Source organism: Amblyomma americanum, chromosome 9 (genome assembly GCF_052857255.1).
Source record: "Amblyomma americanum isolate KBUSLIRL-KWMA chromosome 9, ASM5285725v1, whole genome shotgun sequence".
Classification (NCBI taxonomy): domain Eukaryota; kingdom Metazoa; phylum Arthropoda; class Arachnida; order Ixodida; family Ixodidae; genus Amblyomma; species Amblyomma americanum.
The window spans coordinates 108,893,438-108,906,977 of record NC_135505.1 but is presented as its reverse complement, the minus strand read 5'-3'; the positions used below and the strand labels follow the sequence as shown (position 1 = coordinate 108,906,977).

The window sequence follows — 13,540 nt, the reverse complement described above, 5'->3', positions numbered from 1 at the left end:
GGATCATGGTAAGACATGGTATAGAGATCCATTCAACAATACACGGATTAAGGTTAGACAAATGCATGTTGAAGGTGCTTTGAATGCACTCGGAGGAACACTCAAGACTTCGAGATACACTTTCACCACTGTAAGTCGTTCGAGGACGACCGTTGGCTTGGTACAGAGACTAGTTAAAGGTGCATGCATGACTTATATTATGCTTCAAATACAAGCTGAACATGCAGCTAGCACAGCTAGTGGAGAAAAATACATGTGGCAAAAGCGACACTTTAATAATTAGCGGCCTTTAAAGGTTAATTGAGCAGTCATAATAACTTGATACTCATGTATAAAACCTTTCAATCAATCAATCAATCAATCAATTAATTAATCAATCAATCAATCAATCAATTAATCTAATTTTATTTTCATCAAAATAAAATATACATGGTGAAAAAGAGGGGTAGGAGAAAAAGCTGCACAATAGCAGCTTGACAAAGCTCCAACCACCTTGGCAACAATGACAGCTCTGTAACAGTTCAATTTTTGTTCATTTTAAAAAGAGAAAAAAAAAGATATCACAGTGAGAACGAAAACATAAAAGAGTAGTTTCTTCTTACAGTAATAGTCATGAACAAACAACTGCATTGTGTCACCTTTGTTAAGTGCCGTAATATCTATATCTTGCTTCGCAAAGTCATTGAGTGTGTGTGGGGGGTGTATTCAACTCGTTGGCGGCCATAACATGTGCGCGTGACAGGAACTTTCCAAAGCAGTTTATGGCGATGAGGGTATGCGCATTCTTGCTTGTGGAGATTAGCGAGTGGAAGGAGTTATCTAACTTGCCCTGTATCGCTCTAGTGTAACTTCTTATTAGTTTGTACCTGTATATGTTATCGGCTTTCATTATTTTGTATTTGTAGAACAGAGTTTTAGTATTCGTGTTGAAAGAAACATTTTCTATTGCCCGAACAGCTTTTGTTGTAGTAAGATTAGCTTGTTTAAATTTTGTGCACTGGTGTTTCCCACACCAGTGTGCAGTAACTGAGCACGGAATGGAACAAGGAATAATATAAAAGCTGTCTAATTTTGGCAGGAAATAAATGGTGATTTCTACTGAGAATGCCAACTACCTTTCGCGCTTTTGAGCAAAGATGATCGGCATGGTTGTTCCAAAGCATGCGTTCAGAGAAAACAACTCCAAGTGTTTTCACAGATGTCTCGCTATTAATTTTATATGGACCAATATTAACGCTTTCAGGCGTTTCCACACCTTTACCGGGTGCACGGAACAAAACACATTGTTTTTGATTCATTTAATAAGAGGTTGTTATTCTCAGACCACTCCTGCAACCGAAAACAAAAACTGAACTTGCGAGTGGTAGAATATCGGTTAGATTTCTTACACTAAAAAATATGTTGCATCATCAGCGTAAAGTTCAAATTTGGACAAATTATCAATTATCACTAGATCATTTATATAAAATAGAAAAAGGAAGGGGCCAAGTATGCCTCCTTGTGTCACATCACTTTGTGTAGATCGGATTTGTGACTTATGGTAATTAATTTCAACGAATTGTGAGAGTGAGGATAAGTATGAACGGATTAGTCAGTGCACACACAACGGAAATCATACTTTTCTAGCTTGTCTATTATTAGATTGTGATTAACACGACCAAAGGCTTTGCTGAAATCTATATAGATTCCAAAAGTCATTAGATTTTTTTCTATACTTTCTAAGATAGTGTCTTTGGTTCAGCGAAGTACTTTTTGTGGAATGCCTTTTCCTGAATCCAAACTGACATTCATTTAACAGGCTGTTTTTGAGAAAAAATATTTATTCCAATATTTATAGGTTTTTCTAGCCCTTTTGAAAATATTCGTAAAATGGAAATAGGACGCTAGTTATTTATATTGTTTCCGTAACCTCCCTTATGAATTACGATAACACGCGCTAATTGCATGTTCTTTGGGAACACACCTGCTGAGAGTGCTGAATTAAATATATGTGCTAGGAAAGGGGCAATATGATCAATTACATATTTAATAGGCTTTATCTCTAAACCATCTGCGTCCGTGCGACGACTGTTGTTAAGGCTTTAGAATACAGTCCTGACTTCGCTTGATCAGGTTGGCTGAAGGAATATGCTTTTAGGATTTATTGGTGTTTGAGTGGTTGATCTGCTACGCCCGCTGTTTCCACCTATTTCGACAAAAAAAATTGTTAAAACAGTCGGAAAGTTCTGCTCCATGTGTCTCTTTGTCCTTTATGATAAGGCTTTCAATGCACGGGGTGCTCACTGGGTTTAATAATTTGCTTAATTTCTTCCATACTTTGTCGCTCTTCCGTAGACAGTCTGCGTCAGAAATACGGTGGTGGTAGTCCTTACGGTGGTAGTAGTGGTAGTAGTCCACGTGGGGGGCAAAATGTGGCCTTTCAAGTTTTAAGCATCATCGAACAAAAATTTTGAAAATTGAAAAATTGTAGAGACTCATATGGAAATTTTGCAGGTGATAGTCCATTCTTCTTATATGTGGCAAAATCTTTGTTTTAAAGTGTTTCCATCGATCGCATCGAACAGTTAAGACTGCCATAGAAAACCAATGGGGAACGCTCGACAGCAAAAAATGTTAATGTCCGGACGATCTCCGGATGTACTGATATTTATAGTGAAATCTCACATTACAATAAAAAATTGCCTTCATAAACGGTTTTCCGGCTCAAAAATGCTTTTGTCCAGAATTGTGAGTTTATATCGGTTCGTCCTTTCAATTTGGTGACTGTGTTGCTGGACCAATAGCGAATAATTTCATGTTAATTATTTTAAATTGTAACGAAAAAATTCAGGCCGCGTATTTGCCAATTTGTGTTGCGTCTCTCCCCACTGTACCTTAAGTCACAAAACAGAACCTTTTGCAATGTTTTTACAGGTGCATCAAGTAGTTGTGGTTATAATCTATTCTGCACTATAAATACAGATGTTTTCATTAGATCGGCAGAGTGAATAGAGGGTTACCGTTCGATCCTTGACCAGTATTGCACTTGCAGCTTTAGCGACTAGGGCGACAAAACTAACATGAAACATTGTATAGGATATCTGACAACTTATGAAAAAGCCCCTCAGCATCAGAAACATTTAATATAACAGATATGAAGACATAGCATATCTTTTTGGTAGAAAATACCTACTTTTCCAACAACCATTGCACAAACGATCAGAAAATGGTACTAAAAAGCCACAAATGTATAATACACTTGACATAAAAACAACATAGTGCCTGGAACAATATTAGTAAAAGACAAGGAAAAAAAACATTTTTGTTTTTATATTCAGCCTGTATAGTACCGTTGCAGATAGTATCGTTGTCCAGTTCTTTTACAGACGCTCGAATGTAGTGCCCAGCTTGTCTTCCCTTCTCACAAAGATAACTGACGCTGCTGGCACACAAATGTTATCTATTTTAAGATAAGATTTGAGACCACAGTGAGAAAATTATATGCGGCAATGCGTCCTATTTAAGGGCTGATGATAGTTTTAAAATTATACATTTTGATTTCTGGCCGGAACATTGTCGTAATTACTATGAAAGTGTGCTTTTTTGTAGAGCTTATATGTAATTAGAATGTAATTAGATTCCGAATAGCTCCACTCGGATATGAGGTATAAGGAGTCTTGATGTTTTTTTCGGCTCCTCGTTACATGCCTTATAAATTATTAGAAATATTTACAGAATCGGAGTACCCCAGACACACTTTGTGCGGTGATGCTGTTTTTTTCACTTGCCTTTGTGAAAATACGTCGGTAATATATTCTATGAAAAGGACGCACAAAACAGTTGTACAGGTAATTTAGGAAAGCAAGGAGTGAAATTTAATGCATAGCGTTACAGCCACCAAGGTAGCATCACCGCACAGCCCTACTCCTCCTACATACAGTGATACCAGGTTGAATTCAATTGCCCAGAGGCGAAGCAGAAAAGAAGTCCTTAAGGCAGAAACTATATTTGTAAAATAACGAAGGGAGGTGAGACATGAATCTCTCGTAAACTTACTGAGTCGAGGAAAATTGTGTTACGGAAAAGAGGCTATACCGTTGGCTGCGCTGCTCTCCTTTATAAAAAATGATGTATAGACTTTCTGTAGACTTCTTATACTCTTTATTGCCTCCCTATACATATTTTATTTCGTGTCCTAGCCTATAGACTGTCTTTAAATCTATAGACATTATAGAAAAAATATATGAGTAGTCTACAGACTGCTTCAAGAAATTTGTAAGTGGTGATGGCGCGTTGAACGGCTTGAAACAAAAGCGCACGAAATGGTTTTTTAAACTCTAGAAAAACGGTGGCAGTTGGGCAGCGGTTTCGGAATTGCGATCGCGTGAACTGGAACGTCATTTCGAAGCTCGTGTTTCAGTTTTCACCTAAAAGACATTAGAAATATTAACCTCTTTTTCCACTTTGGGACTGCTTTGAGCGTCGGTACATTACGGAGACAGTGTGAGTACTAAAAACTGCTTTTCAAAAAAATTCGAACTTTTTCGCGCTACAACCTTAAGCCGTGCAAGTAGTACACTGATGCTGTCAAAACAAAATTAAATAGCGCAGAGCTCCTTGCTGGGTGGCATCCGAATAGCCAAACATTCAAGAACTCTCTGCGGCGGGGAGAGAATGAGGCCCAGGCGAGCCATCGAATTCCAGAGATTCCGCGAGAATTAGACGACTTATTCATGTGCAGATCCCCTTAACCTCCGCGTACTGACCGAAGCCCGGCCACACCGCCCGGAAGCGGCTGCGCCCGGCTGGCTTTAGAAATGACTCACAGGTTTTCGAAGCTTCCTCCCATCTTGACCAATACTGAGGAGCCCGCTGGTGCGAGAGCGAGGGGGGGAGCGTTTACGCGATGGATGGTATGTTTGTCAGCGCCCGGCGTTTTTTCGAAGAAAAAACAAACAAACAAAAGCGGCAGGTCTATAAGAGAAGGGTACTTAGTACTGGCAGTCAACCCAGCCTATAAAGCCACAATTTTTCGGCCTTCCTCGAAGGCGCTACTGCACGACTGCAGGGTCAAAACTACCATCGCCCAGGAAGCGGACTAGCGTGGGAACGCGCGCTAGTCTTCGGGACGGCCAATTCGGCGTCCCTTGGTCAACGAACACTTCCCGTCGTAAAATTTGCGGTAGTCTTTGGCTCTCTTTTATATTAGTGAGTTTATTTAAGATCTTTCTTCCTGTGTTGTTATTTCTGTCATATTTAACCCTGCCCGTGCTCTGATATGTTTCAGTAGTGATTCTGTATCGTCTCTCGCTTCTATAAACGTTTACTGCTATGTGAGCGACTGACTCGCCACTATTCTCTACTTTGCAACCGATGAACTAGGGAATAAAACGGACAACCCCCTTTATCCCGTGGTTGCTGCTTCAAGGCTAGCATTGCAGTCACATTGGGAATGTTGGTGCATGCTTGAGCGTAAAAACCGCAACATGAGATGTGGACACAGGACAAACAGGGTAGAAGGTGCTTCCAAAAACTGATTGTTAGTATTGGCTGGTAGCGCCTCTCTTGTGCTTGTCTAATAGTTGCGCTCTCTTATCACCCAGAAGTGAAGCACGAATACTCACTTGTCGTTTTTGAACCCCACTGCCATTGGGTAAGTGGAGATGTAGCGGTGGAAGTCCTCTTTGGCAATGGGGCCAAGCTCCTTGCCAACATCCCTCGTCTTCCTCACACTGGCGCCCTCAGATTCCATCAGGACTCGAAGTGTCTCGCTCAACTTGGTGGCTGGCGACTCGCCCACCACGACCGGTGATCCAGAGTAGTGGGCACCAAAGCTCAGAGGAATGGCCTTAGTCATGCCTGCGGACTCCTGCTGGCTCGCCAGAGACGGCAGGGGCTGTTGCCAGCCAATTAGGGCCAGCAGGCCCAGCGGGAGCAGCACGAAGCCCAGCAAGATGCCCCAGCTGCGGATCAGGCTGAAGAACCGCTTGATGAACAGGGCGCTGAACACGCGAACCACTGTTCTTTGCTTGGTGATTGGCGCGACCACCGCATCGATGTCTTTCTCTGCGATTGGACCAGGTTTCATATGTAGCGCATTACGTCGCACTCGGTGACGTCGGCTGCAACTAAAAAGTGTGCGGCGCATTACGACATGCGATCGAGAGGGAGTACATGGTCGTCCACTTCCAACGTGAACAGCGCTCCGTGCGGCCAGTGCTCCGAAGAGCGCCTCTCGCGGCTTCCTGGACAACTACTGCGCAGGCGCAGTGAGAATCATATGCTGGTGTTCCGGTTCTGCCGCCTGCTACAGAACGTCCCTGCGCTTCCCTCGGCCTGTAGCAGCTTTTGCGGCAGCACTGTAGCAGACGACAAACCCGTATCACTGCGCCGGAGCAATAGTTCCCCGCTCGCCCGCGAGAGGCGCGCTACGGAGCGCTGGCTGCATGCAGCCATGTCCAAGTAGGAAGTGGACGACAGTGTACACAGACAAAGCTCAAGTAAACGGAATCAGAGGAATGCTTTTATTTCCGCGTCTGCCAGCACCTGTAACATTAGACTGAAGACTCAAAATTACTTCGAGAATATGGAATCTTCAGTACATCGCTTTCTCTATGGCAGGTGGAACAAGATGAGGTGAGCTGAGGAACCCTTTTGTAAGTGAAATTCTGTAGCCAGCAGGAAGAGTAGACCATCAAAAGCTACAATCTGACACTCGTGCACGCCACGCAGACTTTGATGTTTTTCTCGCAAATAGAGAACAAACTATGCGCTTTGATGTACGTGGCCTTCGCTACTCGCTGCCAACAGATGGTGTTAGTGATGTCCAGTGGAATCACTGCAAGAACTTCCCAGTGTTTTCTAAGCGCAGTAGGGAGCCTCAATGGAACCGCGCACCGCACTCGCCTCGGGAGGTGACGACCGTTGTCAGTTGCTGGACGCTGCTTTGAGCTCCATGTAGACTGCGGAGGTGAAGGGCTGGTCGAAAGGTGGTCGAAATTATCAGGAGCGCTCCACCATATATTTTTTTACATGCCCAAACTGTGCGGTATAAGCTTGGGCGTTCTCTGCAGAATCGGCATGCGTTCTGACAGATCGCTGGATGTATCCTGTGCATTAAACTAAGGTAGGGTATGTGTTTGTCTGCAAGCGTCAGGTGGTGATTTCCTAATCTTTGGTCAAGGACTTATGTAGCTACGGCTATTTTATTCTCACTAATTTTATACTGCAATATAAAGTGCCATGTGATCAGTCCCCGGCTTGCATTGGAGTGCCGCTCCCGCCATGCCCGGCCTTCCAATCTCCGCGCAGTGGAGTATGTCGCCTCGGAGGGTTGTTCCTGCCACCTTGTGTGTTCTTTTCCGCAGTATATATAGTCCTCTATGTAATATTAACCGTTAGGTGTAATTTCTACTTGACAATTATTATTCGGTTATGGTTATTAGGTTCTATAGCGATTGAGATTTCCTCCGCATCAGTTTTTCGAATCGCGCCGCTTTCTCTGGTGCTTAGCTCGTTATCTATGACTGCGATTTCCATCGCATTTATCCCCTCAGATACGGCTGCGTTCGTACATAAGACGTGTGGTAAGCTGCAGCATTTTGTAGGGATTTGGCCCTGGCTTTCATTCTCTCTACGCGGTGTTCCGGGTGGAAACTTCTAGGTGATCCGTTTCTGAAATCCTCGTGGTATGTCTTCCTTGTTTTGTCTGGCAGCTAGTTCTGGTTGTGTGCCCGTCAATTTGAGCGTGTTCCTTGCTGTGTGTTTGTGGTAGTCTTTCTAGAAAATACCGAACCCGACACATGAGCAGTCGGAAAAGATACTGCCCAGTTCAGAACTGTACTACTAGAGGAACCAGGTCATAGGGGCACGAATAGCAGCCCATCAATGCAGTCTCGGACTGAGGACACGTCTCATGCTCAGCCATTCAAAATATTCATACAAATACACTTATCATCGCCAAGCTCCACTACGGCGTTGTGTATAGCCTCAGGTGCTTTTGGGTGTTAAACCCATAAACCAAACCATTCAAAGTACCTAAGAATAATCGACATGGGCGAAGCAAGCAAGTTAACACAACGGGTTTCGGCTGATGGTTACGAAAGACGACGCTAGCTCGAACTGATATATTCGTCATACTCCTCAAGCAGCACAAGATGTCGGAGGCCCCGTAGGTCCCACACGGGCCATAGGGTCTGCCTCCTTGTGGGGTACATGCGGGAAAGACTATGTTGGGCTTGCCATTGTTGATCCGGTATAGGCATCATATCGCTATTGCAAGTGCTAACAGAAGCCATGTTCTTACATCAACACCACATCGGTCCATTTCGGGTACTTGAGGGCAGGAGAATAATGAGGAAATAAGCCAGCAAGACCAAATCTGTCTGCTCACGCAAAACTGCTGATAATCCTATATCTGCAGGGTCGGAGTGGAAAGAGGGCTAGACTGCGTACTGCCCACATCAGCCTCTTCAAGCCTCGGCATATTGAGTGCCGATGCAACGTTAAAGGTGCACTGAGGACAATTTTGAGCTCGTCTTTTTACCGCGGGAGCACTATCTATACACTCCGAGCATTCTTAGAAACTTTGAATTATGGTCCTGTGCGGGCGATTTTCCTGTTAAATCCAATCAAACGTCCCAGCTCCCGCCTTTTTTTTTTAACTCACCACCGAAAGTAGGACGAGTCAACCATCGCGTGCAGTGCCTTTCAGCCAGTGGCCTCATGGCTTCGCTTTCACTTTTATTTTGTTTTTAGGTTTACGTAAATAAATAGTTTCAGTCGCCGACAACGTATCCGCAAATTAGGCCCAAGGAAATAAAGATACGTGTGGACACTTTGCTTTCGAAGATCACACCGCGTATTACTGCCTATTACTATGTATGACTTCGCCGATGGCAGAGCGACAAGCGGCCACGCGTCTGGCTGAAAGGAACTTCACGCGTTGGTTGACTCTATACTCTCGGAGGTCAGTTAAAAAAAGGCAGGGACCGGGGCGTTTAAACTGATTTACTAGGAAAATCGGCCGCAGAGTACAATAATGGGTTTCTAAGAATGCTTGGAGCGTGCAGACCGAGTTCCTGAGGTAAAAATGCGAGTTCGAAATCCTCTTCAGTGCATTTTTAAAGTAGGATTTAAGAAACAGAAACCTTGCCAAGCACTATAGGGGCTGCCGATACATTGTGATATCTGGTTCTATATCGGCCCTAGCGAGGCTTATGAAGCCCGCTCACCCGCATCCTACTCGGCATGCATTCCTTTAAATGGTTGACTTGTGTTACGCGAGTACATAAGTTATTTTACGCAATTTATTAAAACGTCCCAAGCCCTTCACAGTTACACTAAATGAATTTTTTGGCTCTCAACGCTTGTGCGATAATAAAAATCCCACTTTACAATTTACCAGACTAGCTGTAACTCTCCCAAATTCACCAGAATTCGAAACTTAAGTGGTACATACAGGTTGCCTACACTACTCACATCATCGTCGGGGTAAAGAGGGCTGCCCGCGGTAGGCTCAACACGGGCTTAATACGTACAGCCCACATGGCCCATATTTCCCAGCCGCCGGATCTATTCGGGAACTTTAAGTGGCAGCCCACCTGCGGCCAACAAGTGCAACCTCAGGAGGCACATCATGTTTCGTCCCTGTGGGCCTTAGGTGGGAAACCGGGGCTGTAGCAGCCTCTGAAACACCTACGTCGGCTTGTGATGAATGTGTGGGTCAGCCGAAATTAAGTTGGCCCCTGTAGCAGCACTATCTGCCCCATATCGGTACTAGAAGGGCGAACGGTGCAAAACCTGGTCCGTCCTCACGGGCTTGCCCCTGTCGCTGCCATGTAGAACCCATGAGGGAGTCTGGCGGGATGTTCACATTTAGCTTACGTGGTCCTGAGCTGCAAAAGCCACATCAACCCCACATGGGCTGCCCACATCGGACATAGAGATTTCTTCTCATAACGTGCTTGGTGCAACATGCAACCATATGTTTTCATACATTTCCCTTGTGAAGGTCTACGTGATGGAGGTTTAGTATTCAGTCCTTTGTCATAGCCCGCGTGAATTTCATAGCCCTCTCTCTTTAAAGTATGATGTCCACATGCAAAAGGTAATGAGTAGACCTGGTATACTGCAGTTCACTGCGCATTACACTCTGTGACAAAAAGACAGGCTGCAACATAACACCACGAAGACTGCCTCCGTTGTCGCTCTGTTTAATCGGTGCATTGATAACAACAAGAAGTAGTTTTACACAAAGAGGGGTGAATCTAAAGGGCTTACTTTCAACAGGAGATTCCTGGGCCTTCCCTTCCGGTGCCCAGTCCATGTTTATCCTGAAAGAGTAAATATATGGTTTCGCGGTTACCTCCACGAAAACACATTAGGACGAAGCTTCCCAAGCAGCACAGGTAATTGGCCCAATATTAGAAAGGATATGTATTCACACTGATCGTTTGTAGGGCTAGCCTTTGCCAACACATTTTTGAATATTGGGCTGATAACCTTTGCTGCTTGTATTATCACTCATGCTATGCTTCGTTATTGAGCTATTATGTACCCGAAACAGCAAGAAAAAATATACACCAATGAACAGAGCGCGATCACCTGATTTCTATTGTGCATGAATTTGTGTTACAAGAGCTGTTAAAAAACATGAAAACGACACAACAAATAAAAAATGGATGGCGTCAGGGTGTTTCAATCTGCATCTGTTCGTCCTTGATTGTTAGGCATGCGCGGAGGGTCGAAGTGTTTTCACTTCCTTCAGAAAACCGGCCTCTTACTCCGTCAAGTGACTGGTGGGGCCACTTACTGAAGAGCCTTCATTTCCGCATATCATGTAAAATGCTTTGAACACCTCTTTACATTTTCGCCTCCGACAGAAGCAAGAATGCGGTGTTATCAAAGTGCGTTTCGCACTTCTTGTACCAAGGTCACCCGCCGCCATAGAGTTTCTTACTATTAACTAGAGGGAAAGCTGACGCCCCGCCTATGGGAGCTTGCATGGAGCTCCCTCGAGACCGCCTGTACCACCATGGGAGCTCTAAGCATCATGGGGCGGAGAGCTACCAACTGCAGAACTACAACTTTTGGCCAAAAAATAATGAAAAAACAACGTTTTTCGATAATCAAGAATGTCCTAACATTCAATATCCTGTTTATAAATTGCAACAAACGAGCAGAAAAGCATGTAAAGTTTGCCCAAAATAAGCGATGGCTTGCTCTCCTATTGGCCAAGCATTTCAGACCACAAAAGCCAATATTTCGTGTTAAACAGGCGCACTTTAAAAGAGAAATATGTTTTGTGAAAGAAATTTTGTCGCTTCAACATTTTAAAAGGTTTTTCCACAGAATTTCGGAAAACAAGAACCTATTATTGTCGTCGTGTGCTGTTGCGTTTTCGCTACTATGGCTTTTGCACACTACTTTTACGCCGAAGTCGTCTGCGCGTGGAGCGCGCCGTGGATACGGAATGGGACATCTCAGTAACGCCACTCTGTGTTCCTGAAAAAAAAACCTACTGTCCCGCACCAAGTAGCTCATCGCCACATGATGCTTTGCGCGCCCATGGATGTTCAGGTGCAGCGCCGCCAGCTTTCCGTCTAATTAATAGTAAGAAACTATATGCCCGCAGCTGTGGCTCAGTGGTTAAGGCGCTAGTCTACTGAGCCGGAGTACCCTGGTTCGAACCCGACGGCGGCAGCGGCGTTTCGATGGAGGCGAAACGCAAAAGGCGCCCGCGTGCTGTGCGATGTCAGTTCACGTTAAAGATCCCCATGTGGTTGAAATTAATCCGGAGACTTCCACTACGGCACCTCTTTCTGTCTTTCTTCTTTCAACCCCTCCCTTATCCCTTCTCTTACCGTGCGGTTCGGGTGTCCACCGATATATGTAAGCCAGTTACGGCGTCATTTCCTTTTCTAAAAGAAACGAACTTTCATTTTTTTTTCCTAGGTCAATTCATCGTGACGTGGTTAACAAGCCGCGTGACCTGCGATGTTCTCTGAGTCTTGCATACAGGCATCGTACCGTCTGATCAATGTATGGTTTGATTTTATGGGGGTTTAACGTCCCAAAGCGACTCAGGCTATGAAGGACGCCGTAGTGGAGGAATCCGGAAATTTCGACCACCTGGGGTTCTTTAATGTTGACTGACATCACAGAATACACGGCCCCCTAGAATTTCGCCTCCATCGAAATTCGACTGCCGCGGCGGGGTCGAATAAACGTCTTTCGGGCCAGCAACCGAGCACGACAACCATAAGCCAACGAGGCGGCCTCTGGTCAACGTATAGCAGACCAGATTGAAGAATGCTATTTTGAGTGCCATCCATGGAGAACAAGAAGCGAACTTTTTGCGTGCTCTATCTCACACGTGCTTTCGCCGCTTCTACGTTTCGAATAGTTGGTAGGCTAATGGTAAGTAATGAGTCACTTGCTAAATTCCTGAAGTTTAAATCTCCATCACTTGTAGTTATACGCCTAATTGCAGTTCATATCTGCAGCTCACCGTTAGTACTAGTCAATACAGTGTTTACAATTTCGAAAACGGGATAAGGTCGGCGTTGCTGAACAAAGAAATTACGCCACAAGGCACGTCACTCGAAACCCACGTGGCTGTGACGCGAGCACAACGCCGCCCCACAGCGCAAGTCACTCAGCAGAGCATATGTTCCCTGGCACTCTCTATTCTTCCGGGCATCTGCTAACTGCTGCAAAGACGCACACGCATGTCTGTGTGTATGTGGGCTTGCATACGCGCCGAAGAAATCGTCTTGGCCTCATTTGTGTCGGGTTTCGATAATTGTCGTAAATGTTTCAGGACATTAGGACCATTATGTGCCCTTAGTGTCATGTTTGACTGCTAACAGATCGAACAAATAATCCCGGTCAAACTACGGAGTACAGTAAACATGGACATAAATACCGGCTGTGAGTAGCACGCGTAAGATAGGGAAACATCAAGGTGAAGACAATGCTTGCGAGCGAAATTCCGATCGAAAAAAATCCCGGAAACTTCTCAGAAATACAATAAAATGTTTTTTTTTTCATGACAATAGATTTTTCTGTTGTACTGTAGTTTATGACTGTACCACTTATCTTTAGTAACTGCATGAAATTTCCTTATTAGAACACACGATTCGATTACTAAATGTTTTTTGCCAAAACATTACAGAAAATCCGTAGCGACGGCTCAAATTTTTCAGTTGTTTTTTGACTGCGATCTGTCATCGTTCAGCGCAAAAATTTCACATTATGGATTGGTAAATGTGCCAGCCGTATTTCACTTCAGTTACGGGCACGCAACAAGTGCACGAGGGAGTACCAGTCCGAAACGTTAATTGCGTTTTACTGCAAACAAGCATCATGTTCGTGCACCACGGTTTCGTTACACGGCTGAAAGCCGTGCATTGCCACGTTGTGCCCACGTATGAGTTAAGTGAAAAGGGCGACATGGCGAGATCGGTAGGTACACGAATGTAAAATACCGGCTGTTTTAGTCGGAAATTTTTCCAGCCACCAAGTAGTTTTCAAAAAACCTGCTTTGACAACGTTTTTT

General features: G+C 44.5%; 1 protein-coding gene across 1 annotated transcript in view; it reads right to left on the bottom strand.

Moving 5' to 3' along the window:
- Window positions 1-13,540, bottom strand: part of LOC144103581 (phospholipid-transporting ATPase ABCA3-like) — an 83,847-nt gene that overhangs the window by 29,442 nt on the left and 40,865 nt on the right. The window contains exons 15-16 of the mRNA XM_077636259.1: window positions 10,261-10,313; window positions 5,604-6,045 (exon numbers count right to left, since the gene is read on the bottom strand). Of these exons, the coding sequence (XP_077492385.1) occupies window positions 5,604-6,045; window positions 10,261-10,313 (495 nt within the window). The remainder of the gene's footprint in view (window positions 1-5,603; window positions 6,046-10,260; window positions 10,314-13,540) is intronic.